This window comes from Zingiber officinale, chromosome 2B, assembly GCF_018446385.1.
Source record: "Zingiber officinale cultivar Zhangliang chromosome 2B, Zo_v1.1, whole genome shotgun sequence".
NCBI classification, from domain to species: domain Eukaryota; kingdom Viridiplantae; phylum Streptophyta; class Magnoliopsida; order Zingiberales; family Zingiberaceae; genus Zingiber; species Zingiber officinale.
Window position 1 is genome coordinate 133585835 of NC_055989.1, and position 22647 is coordinate 133608481.

Genomic DNA, 22647 nt, shown 5'->3' on the forward strand with positions numbered 1-22647 from the left:
ATTTCAAAGTCTTTCGAACTTTGTATCAAGATTAAAAAATGGAAGTTATTTTTATAGAAAACTATTTTTCCAAGATAATATATGTTATGAGGAATGTATCCTCAAAATTTTATAATTTTTGGAATTTTCTGTAATTTTTTAGGGGTTTCTGAATTTCGGGAGAAAAATCAGAAATTCTTATCAGAGAGTTGTGGACCGATCAGAGAAGAGTCTGATCGGTCCAGGGAAGTCTGGATCGGTCACTGGACCGATCCAGGGCAGTGTGGATCGGTCTGGTGATCGATCCAGTGGAGTCCTGATCGGTCTGGTGACCGATCAGAGCGTGCCAAAATGCTGATTTTCGACTGTTGTCTGAAATTTCAGCTATGGAAGTTGGTGCTTTAGATTTCTAAAGGGTTGAAACTCTCCAAGACATTGTTGGTGCAATGGTCAAGGAGGAGTTGACCTTTAGGGGGAGTTTTTACTCGTCAAGATTTCTGAGGATGAGTGATATGGGATTATCACTAAGTTGACTGTGGATTTTAGTATCAAGGGAGAAATTAAGGGTTTCAATGAAAGGTATAGGATTTTCATTAGGAAGAAACTCTTGACCTTGATTCACTCTTTTTGATGTGTGTCCAAAGGGGGAGAATGCCCAGAGAATGTTCAAGGAAGAACATTGGAGTTTGGGGAGAATGTTCAGAGAATGTTCAAGGAAGAACATTGGAGAACTATTCGAAAACCTAAGTTAGGTTATCGGGTTAACCTAACTTGATTATGATTTTTATCAAACATCAAAAAGGGGAAGATTGTTGGTGCAACCTTAGGTCAAGGTTGACCTGGGTGACCCGACTCGAGTTGACCTGACTTGAGGTATATTTTGATGTTTGACAAAAATAGAGAAGTTGTATTTTGATGTTTGACAAGAATAGGAACTTGGGGGATTGTGGGTGCAACCTTTGGTCAAGGTTGATCTGGTTGACCCGACTTGAGTTGACCTGATTCGGGAAAAGTCCAAGTATGGAGACTTGGCACGGAAAAGTCCAAGCAGGGAGCTTGGCACGGGAAAAGTCCAAGCAGGGAGCTTGGCACGCGGAAAAGTCCAAGTATGGAGACTTGGCACGGAAAAGTCCAAGCAGGGAGCTTGGCACGGGAAAAGTCAAAGCAGGGAGCTTGGCACGGGAAAAGTCCAAGTATGGAGACTTGGCACGGAAAAGTCCAAGCAGGGAGCTTGGCACGGGAAAAGTCCAAGCAGGGAGCTTGGCACGAGGAAAAGTCCAAGTATGGAAGCTTGGCATGGGAGGTTGGAGAGGGCTCGGTAGCTCGTTCTCCGGACTAGGTCAGAGAGGGCTCGGTAGCTCGTTCTCTGGACCGGACGAAGTCGGAGAGGGCTCGGCAGCTCGTTCTCCGGACTAGGTCAGAGAGGGCTCGATAGCTCGTTCTCTGGACCGGACGAAGTCGGAGAGGGCTCGGCAGCTCGTTCTCCAGACTAGGTCAGAGAGGGCTCGGTAGCTCGTTCTCTAACCCGGACGATGGAGTCGGAGAGGGCTCGGTAGCTCGTTCTCCGGACTAGGTCAGAGAGGGCTCGGTAGCTCGTTCTCTAGACCAGGAAGACGTTAGGGTTTAGGGCTAGGAAGCTCTAAAACCAACAGAGGCATTGGATCGGTCTGTTGACCGATCCAGTGAAACTTTGACTGTCTGGATCAGTCTGTGGACCGATCAGTAACCACACAGAAACTTTCTGTGAGTTATCTGATCGGTCTGGTGACCGATCAGTAAGAAGGCGATATGATTCAGACCTATAGGCTGATCGGTCTGTGGACCGATCCACCTATAGGCTGATCGGTCCACAGACCGATCAGGGATCGGCAACAACTCTCTGTGAGAGTTGGGATCGGTCTGGGGACCGATCAGCCTAGGCCCTGATCGGTCCCATGATCGATCAGACCCATCCTGGACCGATCAGGGTGGAGCCTGATCGGTCCAGGCCTAGCCGTTGAGACACAACGGCTAGATTTCTGTCTTCTTCGCAGGTTCAAGTTATATAACGAGGTGGAGGACCTCTACAGAAAAAAAAAAAGCTTCTTCTTCCTCCTTGTGATCTGAGCTTTGCTGAGCTCTCCATTACTGAAGCTTCGTGTGAGCTTCCCTCGGCTGGGTCTCCAACTGAACAGTTGCTGCTGTGGTTGGCATCCGTGAAGTTGCAGCTTCATCAACAGTCGACGAGAAGGCAAGCAAACTAGTGTTTTTACATTCATATTGTTCTTGGCTTCTTGCTGTATTTCTTGTACTCTGATCTTGCTGTTGCAAGAGATTGTGGCGAGGTTTCTCCACCCAGAAGGAGTTTTTATTAGCCGGTTTTCCGGGGTCTCATCCACCGACGGATTGATAGGATTCGTCCACCTTACGGACACGCCGAGGAGTAGGAGTATCATCTCCGAACCTCGTTATATCGTCGCGTTTAAGGAAGAAACGTGCATTTGGGGTCGTCTATTCACACCCCCCTCTCTAGCCGCCATCCGAAAGTCCTAACACTAGTGAGAGATTGTTAGTTAGAACCCTAGAGTCAATCATATGATAATTGTTGTATGGACTCGATGTATCATATTCCTATATACTTATAAAGGTATTTCTTTATGGTTATTATACTTACTTGTATTGGTGCCAAATAACTAAGTATAATAGTGTCCTTGAGTAAAAGGTTCTTATCTATATCAATCGATTGGTTGAATTGATAGTGAGATGATATAGAGAACACTACTCTTAATCATTCCTAGTCAAGTATTAACATTCAGGGACAATGTTAATGCGTTGAGACTAGCATGTAGGTCAACTGGATGACTTGATCTCACAAGTCATGGATATAGAAATATCAAGTTGACACATGGGTATGCATTGAAGAATGTATACTAAATGATCCGCCATGAGAAAGTATCATGGATCGTTATATGAGTGTCATATACTTTCTCATGTGACTATTAGTATGACTATCAGTTCTTGGACCTGAAGTCACCATGGTTCCCTACATAAGGAGTTACATACTTTGGCTTCGTCAAATGTCACCCGTAACTAGGTGGACTATAAAGGTGATTACTGGGTATGTAACAAATTATGCGGAGGGATGTGAGTGATGTAGATGAGATTTATCCCTCATATATGATGGGAGTAACATCATGATTCTTGATAGAGTGAGACCACTAAGTGCATGGCCATGCCCAAATGAGTCAATATGAGATATTGAGTTCATTTGTTTAGAATGAGTCTACTTGGAGTTCAAGATATAGATTGATTAGAGGATGACACGGTCTATGCCTCAATCGATCAATCTAGATGTCAATGATAGAAGGACATTGTCACATATTGTGAGAGCCACAATTAGTAGTCACAAAGGTGATGTTGGATCTCAACATTCTTGTAACTTGGGTAGTAATGATGTGTTGCTAGATACCGCTCATTACTTATGTTTCTAAATGAGTTTAGGAGCATTGTCAACGTTACAAGAAACTATGGGGTTACACATAAAGGGCAATTAGATGGAGATTAGGTGCATATGATGGACCAAGAGGATTAGGTTCATATGATGAACCAAATTGGATTAAGAGTAATCCAAATTAGACTAATTGAGTTGAACTCAATTTGATTCATGTGTTGAATGAGTCTAATTTAGATTATGATTCATTGAGTCAATTTAAATCAATGAATAGAAATTTATTAAATCAAATTGACTTGAATCGATGGTTAGATTTGATCAACCATGGGAGATAAATGGGTCAAGTTTGACTTGACTTGAGAGGGAAGATGAAGGGTCAAGTTTGACTTGACCAAATGCCACCTCATTGTGACTTGACATGGGGTTGGCCAATGATGGTGTTCCACATCATCATGGCCACATAATTGTGTGCCACCTCATGAGAGAGACCAAGAGTCATGACTCTTGGTATTACATGGAGGTTTAAAAACCCCTCCATTAAGTGGTCGGCCACATAAGTGAGACATTAAGCAATTTGTGTGCTAATTCAAGTCTTCTTCTTCCTCTCTACATTCTCTTCTCCCTCTCATCCTCCATTGCCGAGACCACCAAGAGTGCTAGCACACTCTAAGTGGTTTTTCTCCATCTTTTGTCCGTGTGGATACATATAGAGGGGTGTACACTTGACACCCTACGAGATCCGGCAACTTTTGGACGAGCGGGATAAGCGAAGGGCTTCGCTACAAAGGTATAATCTCTGCCATGTAGATCTAGTGTAGATCTAGGAGAAAACTATGTATATGTTAATTTTATCTTCGCACGGATCCGTGGCAAGAACTTCGGGGTTTCCACAACGCAAAAAATGATTTTTGCGGCTCGAAAGTTCCTACATATATCAGTGGATCCATAGAAGATAGAAGCTGTTACCAGTTAAGAGTAGTCGAAGTCTGTACAGGAAACTCGCAGCTTCCTTGGTCTAGCTGGATATTACCGGAGATTGGTTGAGGGTTTCTCCAGCATTGTTATGTCATTGACTTGACTATCTAGGAAGGGTGTGGAATTTTCCTGGACATATGCTTTTGAGACCAGTTTCAAGTGTTGAAACGAAGACTAATAATTACACTCATCCTAGTTGTACCTTCTAATGTAGATGGATTTGTACTCTACACAGATGTATCATACCAGAGGTTAGGTGCAGTTTTGTAGTAGCACGGTCGAGTAGTTTCATATGCTTCTCGACGATTGTAAGATCATGAGAAGAATTATCCGACTCATGATTTTAGAATTAGTTCTAGTGTAGCATGAGCGGAGTAGTCTTATGCCAGTAGACGGAATTCTCATGTAATGTGAATGAAATTCTTTATTTGCATGTGAGATGTGTATTCCTGATTCACTTCCTGCACGAAAAGAGTTACTGTAAGAAGCACATCATTCAGGATTTGCGATACATTCGGATGGTGTCCATTGTATAGAGACTTGGAGTGTTCCTATTCATGGAACGACATAAAGAAAGATATCGCAGATTTTGTACCTTGATGTCAAGTATATCAAGAAGTGGAGAGTAAATATCAGAGACCAACAGGAGTGTTTCAGTAGATACATATTCTAGAATGGAATTAGGAGCATGTTATTGTGAACTTTGTTGTGAGATAATCCAGGGTACGGAGAGGTTATGATGTGATGTGAGTAAATGTTGTTTAGTTGACTAATTTGCTTCCATTCTATCAATCAGTATGACAAATTCTTTGGATTGATTAGCAGAGTTATATTTTAGAGAGATTACTAGATCTCATGGTATATGTTTGAGTATTATATCGAATGGAGATCCATGATTCATATTATGATTTTGATAGATTTTATAGCAAACCATGAGTATAGAGCACTATTTTAGTACAACTTTTTACCCTCAGACAGATAGACACTTTGAGCGCACTATACAGATGTTGGAGGATTTGTTGATAATGTGTGTTATGGATTTCTGGGGTAGTTGTGAGGATCATTCATGACTAGTAGATTTTACCCACAGTTGGCTTCACAGCAATGTGGAAGTAGCGGAAGCAGAGTGAGATCATAACTCACAAAGTCATCCTTTACGGTTAGAGATTTGTTCATGATACTTGGATTAGGTTGTCTATGAGTATGTTGCTTGGTTGTACCTTTCGATGAGGATCTCTGAGTTGAGCAGTAAATTTGGGAACTAAATTTTTATTAGTGGGGGAGAATGTAAGATACGATAAATTCAATATTAAGTGTTATTGGAGAAATAGCCTTATTGGATTTTTCAAAAAAATTTAGAAATTTTTTTGTAATTTAAATGGAGTTCGTATGACTCGATTAAGGGGATAAAACTATCGGATTTAGTGAAAATCTATTTGGAATACCCATTTAATTGGGAGTTGATTGGTTTAATTAACATAAAGTTGAGATTTAATTAAATTAAGTTACAGCAGCACCTACCAAGGCAGCTACCACTCTGAGAATGAATATTTTTGATAGTGGATATGTAAATGAAGATTAAATCCTTAAATAGTATCTTGTTATAAGGGATAACGAGAAAATAAAATAGAGATAAATACAAATTCCTAGTCTGGGTAAAAAATATAAATTGAAACATAATTTGGGAACTAAATTTTTATTAGTGGGTGACAATGTAAGATACGATAAATTTAATATTAAGTGTTATTGGATAAATAACCTTATTGGACTTTTCAAAAAAATTTAGAAATTTTTTTGTAATTTAAATGGAGTTCGTATGACTCGATTAAGGAGATAAAACTATCGCATTTAGTGAAAATTTATTTGGAATACCTATTTAGTTGGGAGTTGATTGTTTTAATTAACATAAAGTTGAGATTTAATTAAATTAAGTTATAGTAGCACTTACAAGGTAGCTATAACTGAGAATGAGTATTTTTAATAGTAGATATGTAAATGAAAATTGAATCCTTAAATTAGTATCTTGTTATAAGGGATAATGAGAAAATAAAATAAAGATAAATACCAATTCCTAGTATGGGTAAAAAAATATAAATTGAAACAAATAGCTCTAGTTAGGCATACAATTAAACCTATTTCATTATTTCAATCTAAAATTAAATACAAAGGTCCTACCGGGATTTGAACCCAGGTCGCTGGATTCAAAGTCCAGAGTGCTAACCACTACACCATAGAACCACTTTGTAGTACCGAGATTCAAAAATCCTTAAGTAAAATTAACTCAAACACATATTTCATCTCCTTTTTTTTAAATTTTATGAGAGATACAGATTATGATCTTAATTTAAATCTTGGGCGTTATAAATTTATTTTAAGGTGTTATTGTAATTAGGTATAGGGCTTCAATTAAATATCTGCAAACCCCATATTTGTTTTGAAATAGTTTTAACTTGTTTGAAAAGTTAGGTAGACTTTCAATTAAACTATTGCTTTTAATTCAAAGGAAAATAAATGTTTCTTCATTTATCTAGAGATGAATCTGTGTTCGAATATCGATCCTCCTCAAATTCTTTCCCATTCATTTAATCAAAAACCCTCTTCCCATTTAATTCCTTTGGCTATCATAAAATACGTGCAGAAGAAGTGATTAATTGTTTTTCCACTTCCCATATTAACTGATTATACAGTCAAAAGCGTATCACGTATATCTCGCAAACCAGAGCATCAGAACAATTAAATTCATGAATTTACATCTCTGAAGTCAATTTTTTCCCCCAAAATTATTAATTTTGTTTGCAAAATCAATATCTCTGATAAGGACTGAAAAGCATGGTCATATCAAACTTTCATTTTCATGAATTGATACCCGTCATTTTAGTTTAGATTTCCTGTATCATCAAAGACGTTGACTTCCACCTGCCGTTTCTGCAGTTAGATTTCTTCTTTTAAATTTCTTGTTCATGAGGATAAACACAGCTTATCATTCATAGATTTATACAGCCAGTTAAGTTATTATGATCCTTCCTTCCTCAAGGCAGGCCAATGGCTACAAGGGTCAACTTCTCGATGGAAGCCAGATTCCATAGAAAGAAGCAAAAAAGGAAAAAAGCTGGTAACTCTTCTGATAACATGATCGAATATATCATGCAAACAAGAAAAAGAAAACGATCGATCGATCGAGAGGTGATCGATCCAGCCTTAATCTTCTCTACGATCGATCATCGCCTCATTTGAATTGTCTGAATACTGAATTCAACCTCTTCACCACATCCTTAGCCGACATCGAAAATTCCTCCTCCATCTGTTCATCACCGGACGTCCGTTCGTAATTATATCAGATAAGTCGATTTCCGATCGAAGCAAAACAAGAGAAAAAATAATTAACTTGCCTGAGAGGCGACCGTGATGTCGAGAGAATTGCTAGTGAATGGCATCACGCTCGTGTTCATTACTGAGAGGTGCAGCTTTTCGATCTCCGAGAGCGCTTGCACCACCACGCCTTTGCGGTTCTCGCACTGGATCTTGATCAAGACGGACTTGTTGCAGATTCGGGCCTCGATCTCGGGGAGCAAGGAGCCGCCGCTGCTGAGCCGCCGTTGATCCTCTTCGGAGTTGCCATCGCTCGAGGAGGTATCGTCGTCGTCGTCGTTGTCGTCGTCGTCACCGTCACCGTCACCGTCGACGAGTAGCTGAGTCTTCTTCACCAGAACCGCCGACTCGATGCTCCTCTTGGCGACCTGGTCTTCGAGGTTCACAACCTTGTCCTGGAGTTGCTTTAAATACTTGATCGCATCGCCGAGAACGGAAGCTTTGTCCATCTTCAATTCAAATTCAGAAAGAAAGAAATTAAAGGCACAAAGAAACTGAATAAAACAGCTAGCTAGCTGCTACCTTTTTCAGACCTGGGACAATGGCCGAAAGCTCGATGAATCGCTGGCTCAGCTTCTCCCTCCGCTTCCTCTCCGCCATGATGTGTTCGTGGTTTTGCCCGGACATCCTCTTCGCCGCGGAGCTCGTCTTGGAGGCAATATTAATGCTGACAGAGCCCTCCGCCGCCTCCTCCGCCTTCTTCACCATGCTACCGTAAAAACTCGACCGGCAGACCGGCGAGTCGGGATCGCCGAACGACAGAATTCTCGGAGCCGAGGCTGAGTTCTGGTCGGCGGTGGTGGTGCAGGAGCTCCAGCTGCTGCTCTTGAGTTGCTTCTTGGGCCTCTCGGTACGGCTCTCGGAGGAAGGACTCTGCTCGAAGTGATCTCGTCCCAGAACCACCTCCAGCTGCTGCAAATCCCACTGGTTGAAGAATCCCTGATCCACTCCCTGCACGATCCCATACTGATTTCATTTAAAATTTGAAGAAGCATTCGTCTTGAGGTGTTGATGATCATACCATATCCGAGTAGCATGGAGATGCCATGGCTTCCATGGTTGAGAAACAGAGAAGCTGACAGAGCAGTCTTTCCAAATATCTCGAAGAAGACGCTATTTTTAATTTCAATCTAAAGCTTTTTGGTGGATTAAATAGGGGGAGTTGAGATCCTCTGTCCCCAAAATGGGGTGTCCCCATGTCCCCTCGCCGATCGGACGGGTTAAATCATATCTCAAAGATGCAGTGCACATCACGAGGCCATCAAACTGAGTTGAGATCCTCTGTCCCCAAAATGGGATGTCCCCATGTTCCCTCGCCGATCGGACGGATTAAATCATATCTCAAAGATGCAGTGCACAACACGAGGCACGTCTCTCCTTCTCCATCTCCATTTGTTTATCTCTCTCCACTTGATTGTTTTGTTATTTATTACAACTCTGATTCAGCAGGAAGCAACAGAGCTTATAACTTGTCTTTTGTCAACTTGATCATCAAATCATTGATTTTTCCTATGAAATTGCTGTGGATTTCTGTTGCGACCCCAAGATTCTTTCTTTAACAAAAAAAAAAAAAACATCTAAAGCATTAAATTTACCAAACAAGGTTTTGTTAGACCTAATTTAATCATTTATATAAAACTTTAACCACTTGATTCGATTTAAATGGTTTGTAAAAGTATTGATTAAATATTCACTTTTTACCACACATTTAGATGACAAATGAGAAAGTAGAATCAAATACTTAAACCCGAGAACAAAATGAACAAAAGGGAGATATATTGCAATTTGAATTTATTTAGTGTGTTATCTGATGAACTACAGCTAAGAAAGAGAGTAATGAAGGCCCTGTTCCACCTTCCATTGCCTGGAGTGTCAGCTACCCATCAAGCTATCAACAGCTACTCTCATTTATTGCTACATAAATGCCAAACAAATTATTGGAATTGTTCCATTCTCTGTTTTTTTTTACAAAAGAAAAATGTTTATCGATCACAAATCTTATGAATTATTCAATGATCTAATCGAGCTCCTTCCTAATTAAACATAAAACAAGATTATCTTAATGGTATTATTCATACAAGGCAACCACATAGTTATTGAACTAGTTGAACTTGAACAACTCAATGAAGCCTAATTAAAGCTGTGTCGTCTGATTGTTTGCAGGAATGGCACAAAAATCTCGGGCATCACATCCAATCGAACATATGAACCCACCACATAATAAACTAGACACGTCTAATTAAGAAAGGGATTTGAGATTTAATTATTGGAGATCAAAATAGTGAGAAACAGGGGGATAATCTTGACCCAACCATGCGTTAAGATTAATAAAAATTAATTAAGTAAAAATACTAAAATAAAATTAAGTAAAAATAATAGTTTCGATGATTATAAAATGTAACTTGGAAAGGCATTTGGGGAACGGTGTTAAAAGGAAAATAATTTAAAATTTTATAGCTATTTTGATTATTTAGGAACCCACAGAAGACATTTTAAAAATAAAAATTTCTCTCAATATATATAATAATGGAATTATTAAATTGCCTATCGCTTAATTAAAAAAATAATTATTAAGATGGAATTAATTATGCAAGTAAAATAATGTTAAAATTTGCCAACTTGATTAATTAACCAGCGAACTTTATCTCTCTGCCACCTTATGGCTTTTGCCCATAATGGGCACATTTTTTTTATCGAAATATTTAGAAATTAATATTTTACTCCGATCAATTATTTAAATTTTTTCTCCAAGGAAAAATGAAGCCATACCAAAATAATAATTAACTTAAACACTAGAAATATCTAGAGATCGATGAATTCCATATCACTTGTTGAACACTAAACCCATAAATTCTTTATTATTCTTTTTTTTTAAAAGAAAAAAAATGTGTAGAGACAGCATGGCATTATTAAAAGAAACCATTAAAATATAGATATGATGACCTGTCATCTGTGCCATCAACTACAAGATCCGATTAAATTTTAAAAACAAATATTTAAAAATTAAGCAGTTGTTCAAGTGCATGTCGAGACTCGAGGCATTATTATCATCATTATTATAATTCATATTATCATATATCCTCGTGTCATCAAGATCTACAAAAAGTTAATTTGATCTGCATCTAGTTGGGAATCTAAGAAAATGGAAGCAGATTTTAATTAAGTTTTTTTTGTTTTAATAATAATAATAGAATAAAAAATAATTTTCAGGGAAAAATCAAAAGGCGCTGAATTATGTAAAACAATCAATCAATTGGGGCAAATTAATTCCAATTAATCCTAGAGTTATCGACACAACAAATTTTTTAATTGCAACAAATTAATTCGTTTTATTTAAAATACGATACAGCAATTGCATAATTAAATTAAATACAAAACATATTTTAGTCCTTAAAATACTAGGATTTGAAGATCTAATGGGATTTGATCTTTGGAATTCAAACGCTCTATGAGATCAAAACAACTAGTAAATTAAGAAAACTGGTAAAGATTCCCTTTCGATTAAATATGATAATAATGTTATCACTAACCTTAATTAATTAGCTTAAACTGCTCTTCCAGATGGCACAACAGATTAATTACGCAAAGCACATTAATTAATTAAGCAAAAACAATTGTTAAACACAAAGTCGAGGGATTATTCTGTACTCGATTCCCCCAAGCAATTGGGAGATCGAGCCACATGGGGAGGGGAAATCGTTTCTGACATTTTTTATATTTAAAAAACACCAACGCAAGATCCGATCCCTCTCTTACTAGCTAGCTAGGTTGGATGATTCGTGTATTAGCAAAGTAATTAAAAATAATTAGAAATTAAATTAGTACAAGATGCTCCATGTGTTGGCTAGTGTATTCCTTGTGTTTCAGGTGTTCTCGAGCTCAAAATTCCTTGTACTAAATATTAGCCTTGAATTTAAAAATATAATTAATTAATAATTATTTGATATGATTTTATTTTGTTCAATATCAAATCATACTCACCCGTACCATCCACTATACTGACATCTATTTTATATGCTGAGTTTGTATTCTTCTACTTCAAAATGCCAAACTATCTCCCCTCTCAAGTCTCATCCACTATACTGACATTATCTGTTTTTGAGTTTTGACTATCAATTTATCTCATCAAACAGGTTGGCAAACAATATTTTGCATAAAAATGCACTAAAACACTCAAACCTAGCTAGATGATACTAATAACTCAAGCACGAGAACAAACACAAAATTGATTAAAACAAAAGGCTACTGTAGGTAGGTTGCCGTGGTGCAGGTTAACTTATTACTTCACTTGCATGTCACAGGCAGGCTGCTGGGATCAGCCAGTGTCTCTTCATTAGGGTTGGGTCCGCAGACCCATCCATCATCACTGTCACTCTGCAGCAGGACAGTAATTGAGAAAGGAAGGGATCCATCCCCTAGCTCTATTGTCTGTGCTTGCAGGGGACTGTCCAACCCCATCACTCCACTTCATGGTGCTGCAGGTAAGGATGGAGGTCACTCACAAAGATGACAACTGCATTTCTGTGTTGTTCTGTTCTGTGCTGTGCCATGTTTAATAACCTGTGCTCTCTCACCATTATTTTTATCAATTAATTTCCTCACGGGAGAAGTATCTTTGTTAACTGCTCGAGATTCAGATTGGCACAATTTAAACACACACACATCTTCCTCTCTCTTTTTGCCTGTGTTGACAGACGAAATTAGAGAATGAGACATGTATCGACAACTAAGATGATATATTTTAGGAGTGCTGCCGCATATCAGTTGGTACATGAAACAACGATCACAGTGCTTCAACTACTTCACTAGCAAAATCATCAATGACAACAAAAGAAATGTATACGATTGCAAGTCAGCTTGGAACCAAGGGAAGGATAGGCAAGCAACCTATCAGCTGAGCAGGTGTAATTCCAATCATTGTTGGATTTTCAGATATAATAGCCAAATCCTAATGCTTATGATAACCACCCATAACTAGCCCCGGACGTGAATTATATCCTTAACTCTGCCACGTTAATTAGCTCAAACAAACAGTGGGGGATTCATTTCCATCGTATACAAATGAAGAAAATACTAGCTAGCAAATCAACTCATGGCGTACAAAGGAATCAGATTCAACGAATTTAATCCATTAAAACCATACAATTAACGTGTTCTGACTCTTTTCAGGATCGAACATTTACACGGACATAAGGCAGCCAATATCAACAAAACAGATCATAAGATCACACGGCCTTATTTTGCATTGCAAGAGACTATTCTACGACTTGAACTCATGACTATAAGGTCACATGACAATAATTTAACAGTTGCATCAAGACTCCCATTCACTATATAACATATAAACAAAAAAAAAACAAACTGCTAGCTTTTGAATGAAATCTTTTTAAAATCACAAAGTTAGGGGACATGAAGGAGGCTAATAGATTAAGAGAAATACAAAGGGTTCCAAGACAAAAAAAATGGGTGCTAGACAACTAGAAGACAATTATACGAAATAAACAAAGTGTAGATTCCTGGCAGTGTTCATTGTCAGTTGTTTTAGCATACGTTGATTAAGCAATTACTTCAGCCAAAGATATAAATATCAAGAAAAAACAAGAAGAAACTTTAGAATATGTGCTAGCCATAATATGTTATTCAGTAAATAAAGTAGAATTAGAAGCACACTCCACAAACAAAGCTGCTTACGTGCCTTATGAGGTAATTTAACAAAACACGTGAAAACAATGTAGAAGTGACTAGTCAACACAATAGTTATGACCCTGCTTAAATCGACTCTTTTAATACGCACATTTCTAAGAGACAGGAGGCTTATGGGTTGATAGGTTTAAGGGGGAATCTGAAATAAATGGCTAATTTCTTTAGTTAGAGTAGCCTCTGGTAACAGAAAGAAGGCCCATTTCTTCATCAACCGCCCAGCCAACGCTAAGCTTGATTGTGATGTGCTGAAAACCTACCAGTTTGGTTGAACAGGCAAAATATAGATATCCAAAAATAATATGATAATTATGTGTACCCAAAAAACCCACTAACAAAATTAACACCAAAGCATTGATAATTCACCTTGGATAGAACAAAAAGAGCAATGAAATAGGCCCACAAAGAATTAGACATGCATTATTTAGCATTTACTGGAAAACATGGTACATGGCTACCAATTTTAGAGAAACGTCAAACGTGCAACAGAAAATCCACCTAAACTTAAGATGTAGTTTCAAGTATATATTTTTTTTTTGTTTGATGAAAGTTTCTAGTATCTTTTATGGAGGAGTGTAGGGGGCGAAGAGGATCCATGCGCATTTATTCAGATGTACCCCAAAGATCAAATGTTTTCCAAAAGGACAAAGTCATTATTTGCAGAAACTACCCTTTCATTCATTTTAATATTACGAACAGATTCTTATCCACAAGGTATTCAGAAGCAATATTAAATATTAAAACACAAATTTCGATGCAACTCCTAACAAAATTTCTTCAAAATGAACTTGTCCTTTTCTGTAAAAAGTTAGACAACAGAGTTGTGCAGATAACAAGGAAAGATAGAGAAAAGGCTCAATATTTCAACATCTATAAGTTAACACCTCCAGAATCAACAATATTATTATTTTTATTCAACATTGGTGTGTAAGCAGTTGGAAAATTAGTTTTTGTGATCAATAAATTAATAGGGATAAGACGACTATTTCATAAGTAAACAATTGTAAATTAATTTTTTGATAAGGTAGGAGGGTTCGATTAAGTTGTCGGCCAACATTAAAACTATGACAAATATTCAATAAATTGATCCATTAAATTATTGTGTTAATGCTAGGTTGTTCCCCGGAAGGAACGTGTTGCAGGGTCCGACTGTAACGTCTCGGCAAGGATCGCTACATCTCCAAAACTCGGATGTAGTGCTAAATATGCAAGAGTTCGTATTACAGGGTCCGACTGTAACGTATTGGCAAGGACGTTATATCTCCATGAGAACTTGGGTATAGTGTTAAATAGGCAAAAGTTCTCACATCATATATTGGATAAGAATAAATATGATAGGAAAACTAATATTCTAAGATTTGGAACATAGAACATAGGAACCTTATTGGTAAATCAATAGAGGTAGTCGATACCAATGATTAGGAGAAGAATTAGTATTTGTGCGTACAAGAGACAAAATGGATAGAGAAGACAAAAATAATAGAGAACTCGGGCTTTAAGTTATGGTATATAGGAAAGAGTAAAGCAAGAAATGGAGTAGATATTGTTATAATTAGTCCGTTAAAGGATGAAGTTGTAGGAGTAGTTAGACAAGAGGATAGAATTATAACTCTTAAGATAATAGTGGCGAAAAAAACTATGAACATAATTAACGTATATGCACTGTAAGTAGGATTAGATAAAGCTACAAAATCAAGGTTTTGGGACGATTTAGATGAAATATTACAAAACATTCCGCCAAATGAAATGATTTTAATAAGAGGTGGTCTTTGGCATGTCGGAGTGAAAAATAAGGAATATGAGAGGGTACGTGGGAGTTAAAATGAGGAAGGGAAAATTATATTAGATTTTGCGATAGCATGTGACCTTATATTAGCTAATACGTTTTTTAAGAAAAAAGAACACTTAGTTACGTTCAAAAATGGGAATAATAAATCGCAAATTGACTTTCTTATAGTTAGGAAGAATGATAGAAAGTTTTGTAAAGATTGCAAAGTCATCCTAGAAAAAGCTTAACTATCCAACATAGGTTAGTAGTGTTGAATATACGTCTCAAACATAGTATCAATAGAAAGAAAATATATACGTCTCCTAGAATTAAGTGGTGGAAGTTAAAGGATGGGAAACAAAATATATTTAAGGAGAAGGTAGAAGTACAAGCATTAGGTGAAATATACGGTGACTCTAATACGACATGGGATAAGATGGTATCAAAATTGAAAATAATAGCTAAGAGTGTACTCGATGAGTCAAAGGGATATGCACCACTAAAAAAAGGAATCTTGATGGTGAAATGAGAAAGTGAAGAAAAACGAATAGCTTATAAGGAATTATATATTTATAAGAACGAGGACAACTTTAAAAAAATATACAATAGCAAAGAAGCTAAGAAAGTAGCGAATGAAGCAAAGAATGAAACTTTTGAACGATTATATCAAAAATTGGATATCAAAGAAGGGAAAAGAGACATTTATAGAATAGCTAAAGTGAGAGAAAGGAAGACAGAGATTTTATCCAAATAAAATATATTAAAGATGAATGTAATAAGATACTAATAAACGATGAAAAAATAAAAATACAGTGGAAGAGGTATTTTTATCAACTTTTTAATGAAATTTTAGGTGACCAACTTAACTTAGGTAATTTAAGTAGGTCAAATAAGTATAAAAATTTAAATTTTTATCATAGAATTCAAACTTCAGAAGTTGAATAAGTTTTAAATAGGATGCACAATGAAAAAGTCATTGGCAAATAATATTCCAATAGAGGTATGGAAGTGTCTAGGAAAACAGAGTATTGAATGACTTACAAAATTATTTAACATGATATTGAAAACGAAAAAAATGTCTGATCAAGTAAGTACTCTAGTTCCCTTATATAAGAATAAGGGAGACGTACAAAATTATGCAAACTATAGGGGTATTAAACTAATGAGTCATACCATGAAACTTTGGGAAAAGGTGATAAAAAAGATTAAGGAAGGAAACCATGGTGACCAAAAATCAATTTGGGTTCATGCCTGAAAGGTCGACAATAAAAGTTATAGATCTTTTTAGACAACTAATTGAAAAATATCATGAGCAAAAATAAGATCTACACATGGTATTCATTGACTTAGAAAAAACTTATAATAAAGTCCCAAGAGAAATTATATGGAAAATTCTAGAAAAGAGAGGTGTTAGCGTAACATATATTGAACTAATTAAGGATATGTACGAGAATGTTACGACCAGAGAAAAGACTTCGACGGAGTAACTGAAGCATTTTCAATAAAAATAAGTTACATCAAGGATCCGCTTGAAGTCTCTATCTTTTTACACTAATTATGGACGAACTCACTACACATTTAAGATACAGTACTGGGGTACATGTTGTTTGCAGATGATATTGTTTTAATAGATGAAACACATGAAGGAGTAAATGTTAAACTAGAATCTTGGCAGGAAACACTAAAAGGGAAAGGTTTTAGGCTTAGTAAAATAAAGACAAAATATATGAAATTTAAGTTTTGCAATATTAGACGTAATGAGACAATTGTTGCGATAAGAGATGACGAGTTGCCCAGAACTAAGAGTTTTAAATATTTAGGATCATTTTTACAAAACAATGGAGGGATTAAAAGGGATGTCTTACATAAAATACAAGCAGGATGGTTAAAATGGAGGAGAGCGTCAGGTGTTTTATATAACGGTAAAGTACTTCTCAAACATAAAGGAAAGTTCTATAAAATAGTAATTAGATCTGTTATGTTATATGGAGTTGAATGTTGAGTTATAACTTGAGCACATGAGCAGAAGATGAGAGTTGCAGTGATGAGAATGTTGAGGTGGATGTGTGGACATACGAAGATAGACAAAATAAGAAATAAAAGCATTAAAAAGAAAGTCGGAGTTACATCTATTAAGGGAAAACTCCGAAAGACACGGTACGAGCATGTACTTAGACGACGAATAAATGCTTCAGTTAGGCGATGTGAAACTATGACAAACACACATATTAAACGAAGAAGAGGAAGACCAAAAAAACTTGGTTAGCAACAATAAAACAAAATAAAATTTATTTAAGTATAGATGATGATATAGAAGGGGAGCCTTGGCACAACGGTAAAGTTGTTGCTTTATGACCTAAAGGTCACGGGTTTGAATCCTAAAAACAGTCTCTTGCAAAAAGCAAGGTAAGACGGTGTACAATGGATCCTTCCCCGGACCCCACATGGCGGGAGTTTCGTGCACCGGGCTGTCCTTTTATAGATGATGATATAATAGGAGATAGAACTCAACGGTATAAAAGGATCCATATAACCGACCCCACCTAGTGGGATAAGGCTTGGTTGTTGTTGTATATCTATCCTCTCTTTTAAGGTTTTCTCATTCATTCTACACCACAATCAAGATTATAGTGGATGAATGAGAAAGGCAGCGAAAAGGAAGGACAAATCCAAAACTAGAGACATTGATGACATGGAATTCAATAATAGGTGGCAAAAAATGGACAAATTGCAAAGACAGTGAATTGAGATGAAAAAGCACGAGATGACAATGAAGGAGTATGAAATATTTATGAAAGATACTAGTGGGATGATAGAAGTTCAACTTAAGTTACATTCTAAATTTTGTGAATGTATTAAAAAGAGATATGGTATATAGTGAATGTTTTTAAGATGATCTTTATAAAATTTATTATTTTTTATTTCATTTATGTAATTCATTTTTATCTATATTAATGTTATTTGTATTGAAATGAGTTTACTAAAATGAGGAGAAATAATTTGGTTTACTAAAGATGATCAATTTTTTTTTTTGAAACCATTGGCTGGGTTCAAAATATCAAACCCAGGTTTTTTTTGTCAAATGGTGGGCCATAGTTAAAAAAAATATTTTTTTTATAATTTAGCCTTTTTTTTACCTTTTTTTATCGGTTTTAAAATAACTGTTACAAATTAGTCGTTATAAAACTAATCGTTACAAATATTTCTATATATTCATGTATAGAAGCTAGAATCCTCCATTCTACTAACATTGTCTTCTCAAACCACATTGATAGTATTTCAAATGTCTCACAATCCCAATCGCTCTAGGTGTTCTATTCTCCACGATTGAGAAATTTTTTGGCCGATTCAAATGATGACTTGGATCAAATGACGTTGATGCTACTTGAGCATGAGGAAATGAAAGTTCTAGCAACTCAAAGTTCTTCTGACAGAATTCATAGAAGGTATTTAAATCGAGATCGTGAAACCGGACATGATCGCCTCTTGAATGATTACTTCTCTGATCAGCCGGCAAATCCTGATGAAGTATTTCGACAATAATTTCAGATGTGAAGAGGGTTATTCCTTTGTCTTGCGAAATCATTTAGAATATTTTGAATAGAGGGTTGATGCAGTGGGGAGATGTGATTTGTCACCCCTTCAGAAATGCACGGCCGCTATTTGTCAATTGGCGTATGGATCCTTCTCGACATTTGTGATGAATACCTATAAATGGGTGAAACACCTGCTCTACATTACTTGGTCAACTTCTGTCGGTGTGTGATTGAAGTATTTGGACCACAATATTTAAGAAGGCCTAATGTTTCCAACATCCAACATCTGCTTGAAATGCATGAACAGAGACACGACTTCCCTGGCATGTTGGATAGCCTTGATTGTATGCATTGGGAATGGAGAAATTGCCCCGTTGCTTGGAAAGGCTAGTTTACTCAAGGCGATCATGGGGTCCAACAATTGTGATTGAAGCGGTTGCATCTACAAACTTGTGGATATGCCATGTTTTTTTTTAGAATCGCATTATCACGTAATGATACCGTGTTTAACAAATCACCTTTATTCAACAACGTTCTACAAGGAAATGCATCGAAAGTTAATTTTACAGCAAATAATACACAATATACAAAAGGGTATTATTTAATTGATGGAATTTACCCGGAATGAGCTATTTTCATCAAGAGCTTTCTGTGCCCCAAAATTCCAAGAGAGTTTTTCAAGCAAAAAAATAAGAAACTGCAAGAAAGGACGTCAAGCGAGCATTTGGGGTGCTCTAATCTCGTTGGGCAATGATCAGAGGTCCAGGATGATTTTGGTACAAGAATAATTTAAAGGATATTATGTATATGTGTATTATTTTGCATAGTGCGATTATTGAAGATAAAGGGATGCAGTAATCAATTAGTCGAACGATGAAAAAGATCCTCCGACACGGATCTGCCCAAGAGTTTCAAGAATGCATTCGGAGAAACTGTGAGCTATGTGATAATCAAGTACATCATTAGCTTCGCACCAACTTGGTTTAGCATATTTGGACACGCTATGAGTGCGATCAGTAAAATATAAATTTTTATAAATTATTTATAATAATTTATTATTTAATGTTGTACTTCTTTGTAAATTTATAAATTTTTAATATTATTTTTAACAAATTCGGTGATATAAGAGTGATCATTAACAAATAATCAAGGTTTTTTTTAAATATACATGAATTATTGAGCGTGGGGCCCATTAAAAAGTTACAAGGAGGGAGGTTTCTTTTATTGTGGAGAGAAGAGTGAAGTTTTTTACTTTTGATGTGACAATGATGTGGCACATAAAAATAAACATAGGAGAATTTCTATTTTTGATGTGGCAATAATAGTATCATATTTTTTACTTTTGAGGTTTTTCCATTGGAGATGCCCTTAGTTCTGCAATTGTTTTGATATGTCATACATTAACATGGTGAAATAAACATTGAAATTCCAACCTGTAAAAAACTCCGACCAGGAAGGCATTTGTCAAGAGTTAGGAACTTTGTTACAGAACCATCCATCCTCCTTGCTTTTAACAACAGCTGAAAATTTGAAGTGAAGATGAGATGAAAACCAATACTGAGGTTTCAGTTGGCTCAGAAGCTCAGCAGCAGGCATACTACCAAGAGTTCGATTCTGGATCTGAGGAAAAACAATAACAGTCAGATTATTTGCATGAATAGCAATAGAATCAATGCAATCATATAGATCGTATCAAAATCTCAATAATTTTACAAATTACTAAGTTACTATGTGAAGAAGAAAAAAGAAAAAAATAAATCTTCAAGTTGATTGATTTATTCATGTTGCATAAAGCAAATATGAAAGTTGTGAGATAATTCCTGGATACCTAGTGTATGTTAGCTGAAAATGCTTTGATGTGGTAGATAGAATGCATGTAAGATGATTCTTGGATAATAGTTGGATTCTTGCAGGAAACATCCTTCCTGAGAGAGAATTTTTTGAAAAAATTACAATTCTGGGAAGTGTACTTTATATAGATTTTTTCAAAAATAATTTTGATGATAAATAATATGCAGATATGAATATCTGACTGGAACTTTAATTCAGCCTAATCTAGATGATTGCAGTTGAACCACTGAAATGAGTTTTAATGGTCCTGATTTTGACTTCCAGTACGAACCATAGGCATATGGCACTATCTTTTGATGGCAACCAACCAGAAAGCAATTTATATATGTTACATAGAAGCAGTAACTAATACAAATGACCAGATGCCAAGATGTGTACAAGCTATCTTCATTTATAGATTAGCAAATCATAGAAAAAATATGCATGAAAACTATAATTATAAATATACCTCTTCTTTAGAAAATGGTTTATCTTGAACAAGACTCTACAGATTTCCATATTCATAGATACCAACAGGCCAGTCATGTGATGTGATATGAAAATATCTATTGGGTCCCTAATTTGCTTGCACTACATTACATCATATTCACGAATATGGTACGCAGACCGAAGATCACTATCATTATATGTAGATCTGTCAAAATGTCCTGCTCTGAAGGTACACAATAAGAACACACAAGTCATGAGCAATTGTCACATTTTGCCTCGTGTAAAGTAATCAAATAACTGATAATAAATTCAGAAAGGCACAAGATTGAATGGGCAAGCAAAACAAGTGATGGGAGAATGCTTACATATAGAGTGGCATGTAAAAAACTGCATTGTACAGTCAACTATCAAAGAAATGGTATAATGAAAAAGAGTTTGTAGTAATATAACTTTCTGCCAAATATCAGGACTTCAAATCTGTATAACAGCACTATCAGAGATTTAATCTTGGGTTTAAGAACATTTATTATGGTTTGGAGACAACACATGCTCAAAGACCAAGATAGAAAAGGTTGTTAACTGTAGGATCGAGATGCGCTGGGGGGGTGAATAGCACTCGTTTTGGAAAGCACATAGTACACTCGTTTCGGAAAGCACAGAGTAATGCAACGGAAATACGAAATAAAGCGGAAGCAAAACAAGCGCTAATACTTTTCTTTACTTGGTTCGGAGCATGTGGCGACTCCTACTCCAAGATCTGCGATCGTCGATCGCTTTCGTTGGGCAATCACTATAGATTCGAAGAATTACAACTTGAAGTATAATTAATTAAGTGCAACAATTAAACATATACTGACAACTTTTGAGGATCTTAGAAGGTCGTGCTTTCGATCGTCGGAGTCGCATCGCTCGGTCGCCGGAGTTGCGTCACAGAGTCGCAAAATCGTCTTTTAGAGGAGTGTGTCGTAGAATGATCGCAAAAGTCAGTGTTATAGAGGCTCGGCTCGAGACTACCCTATATAGGTTGTTGAAGGCGCCTTCAAGCTCCATGGAAGGCGCCTCCAGCTAAGCACTTATCCCCGCAGATTCTGTCGTCGATAAATTCCGCTTTCTGCGAATTGTATCTGTCTGAAGGCGCCTTCAAGCTCCATAGAAGGCGCCTTCCACCAGCATCCAAGGCACCTTCGCACCTTGCTGCACAAGGCCTTCGACTAAGGCACCCGAGGCGCCTCCAACAGCCCTGGAGGGGCCTCGGACAATGTTCATCCGAGCTTTTCCTTGTACAACTCCCTTCCTGCAAGGCATATTAGTCCACAAACAAAGTATACCTGCAAAACAAAGTTAGCACAATAAAATATGAATAATATAAGTGATTGATAGTTTTCGAACTGTTCGGTTCTGACTTTTTGGATTTCCCGAAAATCCTAGGTCGAACCGACGTCTACTATTCCCTCAACGGGGAACGCGTCCTCACCTACTCCTCTAAGGAGAAATTACCTCTTGTCAGACCGACTAGACTTTTGCTCAACGCCTGAGACTTCAGGACTTTCCCGCTGGACATCTGATCTTCGACCCGTCCAGTCTTTCACCTAGTTCGCGACCACCAGGAT

The 22647-nt window shown here is 36.8% G+C and overlaps 1 protein-coding gene, 1 long non-coding RNA gene and 1 other non-coding gene across 3 annotated transcripts; all 3 read right to left on the bottom strand.

The window, feature by feature from the left end:
• Window positions 1–6550: 6550 nt before the first annotated feature.
• TRNAQ-UUG lies at window positions 6551–6622 on the bottom strand. The gene has a single exon. It is a non-coding gene; the product is annotated as a tRNA-Gln (tRNA).
• Window positions 6623–7388: 766 nt separating this feature from the next.
• On the bottom strand, window positions 7389–8882 carry LOC122047341 (transcription factor bHLH18-like). The gene is made up of 4 exons (XM_042608543.1): window positions 8775–8882; window positions 8276–8704; window positions 7774–8202; window positions 7389–7685 (listed from the first exon to the last, which is right to left on the bottom strand). The coding sequence occupies exons 1-4, from the start codon at window positions 8808–8810 to the stop codon at window positions 7611–7613; spliced, it is 969 nt and encodes a 322-aa protein (XP_042464477.1). The 5' UTR covers window positions 8811–8882; the 3' UTR covers window positions 7389–7610.
• A 4547-nt stretch (window positions 8883–13429) lies between these two features.
• Window positions 13430–22550, bottom strand: LOC122047344. The gene is made up of 3 exons (XR_006130526.1): window positions 21057–22550; window positions 20191–20377; window positions 13430–13709 (listed from the first exon to the last, which is right to left on the bottom strand). It is a non-coding gene; the product is annotated as an uncharacterized LOC122047344 (long non-coding RNA).
• Window positions 22551–22647: the final 97 nt, after the last annotated feature.

Bases quoted from the DNA above. Each gene is read 5' to 3' on its own strand.
- LOC122047341 (XM_042608543.1), bottom strand. From the start codon at position 8,810: ATGGAAGCCATGGCATCTCCATGCTACTCGGATATG. The intron at 8,705-8,774 runs GTATGATCATCA...GGGATCGTGCAG, and splicing joins CTCCATGCTACTCGGATATG to GGAGTGGATCAGGGATTCTT. The intron at 7,686-7,773 runs GCAAGTTAATTA...GGTGATGAACAG, and splicing joins ACATCACGGTCGCCTCTCAG to ATGGAGGAGGAATTTTCGAT.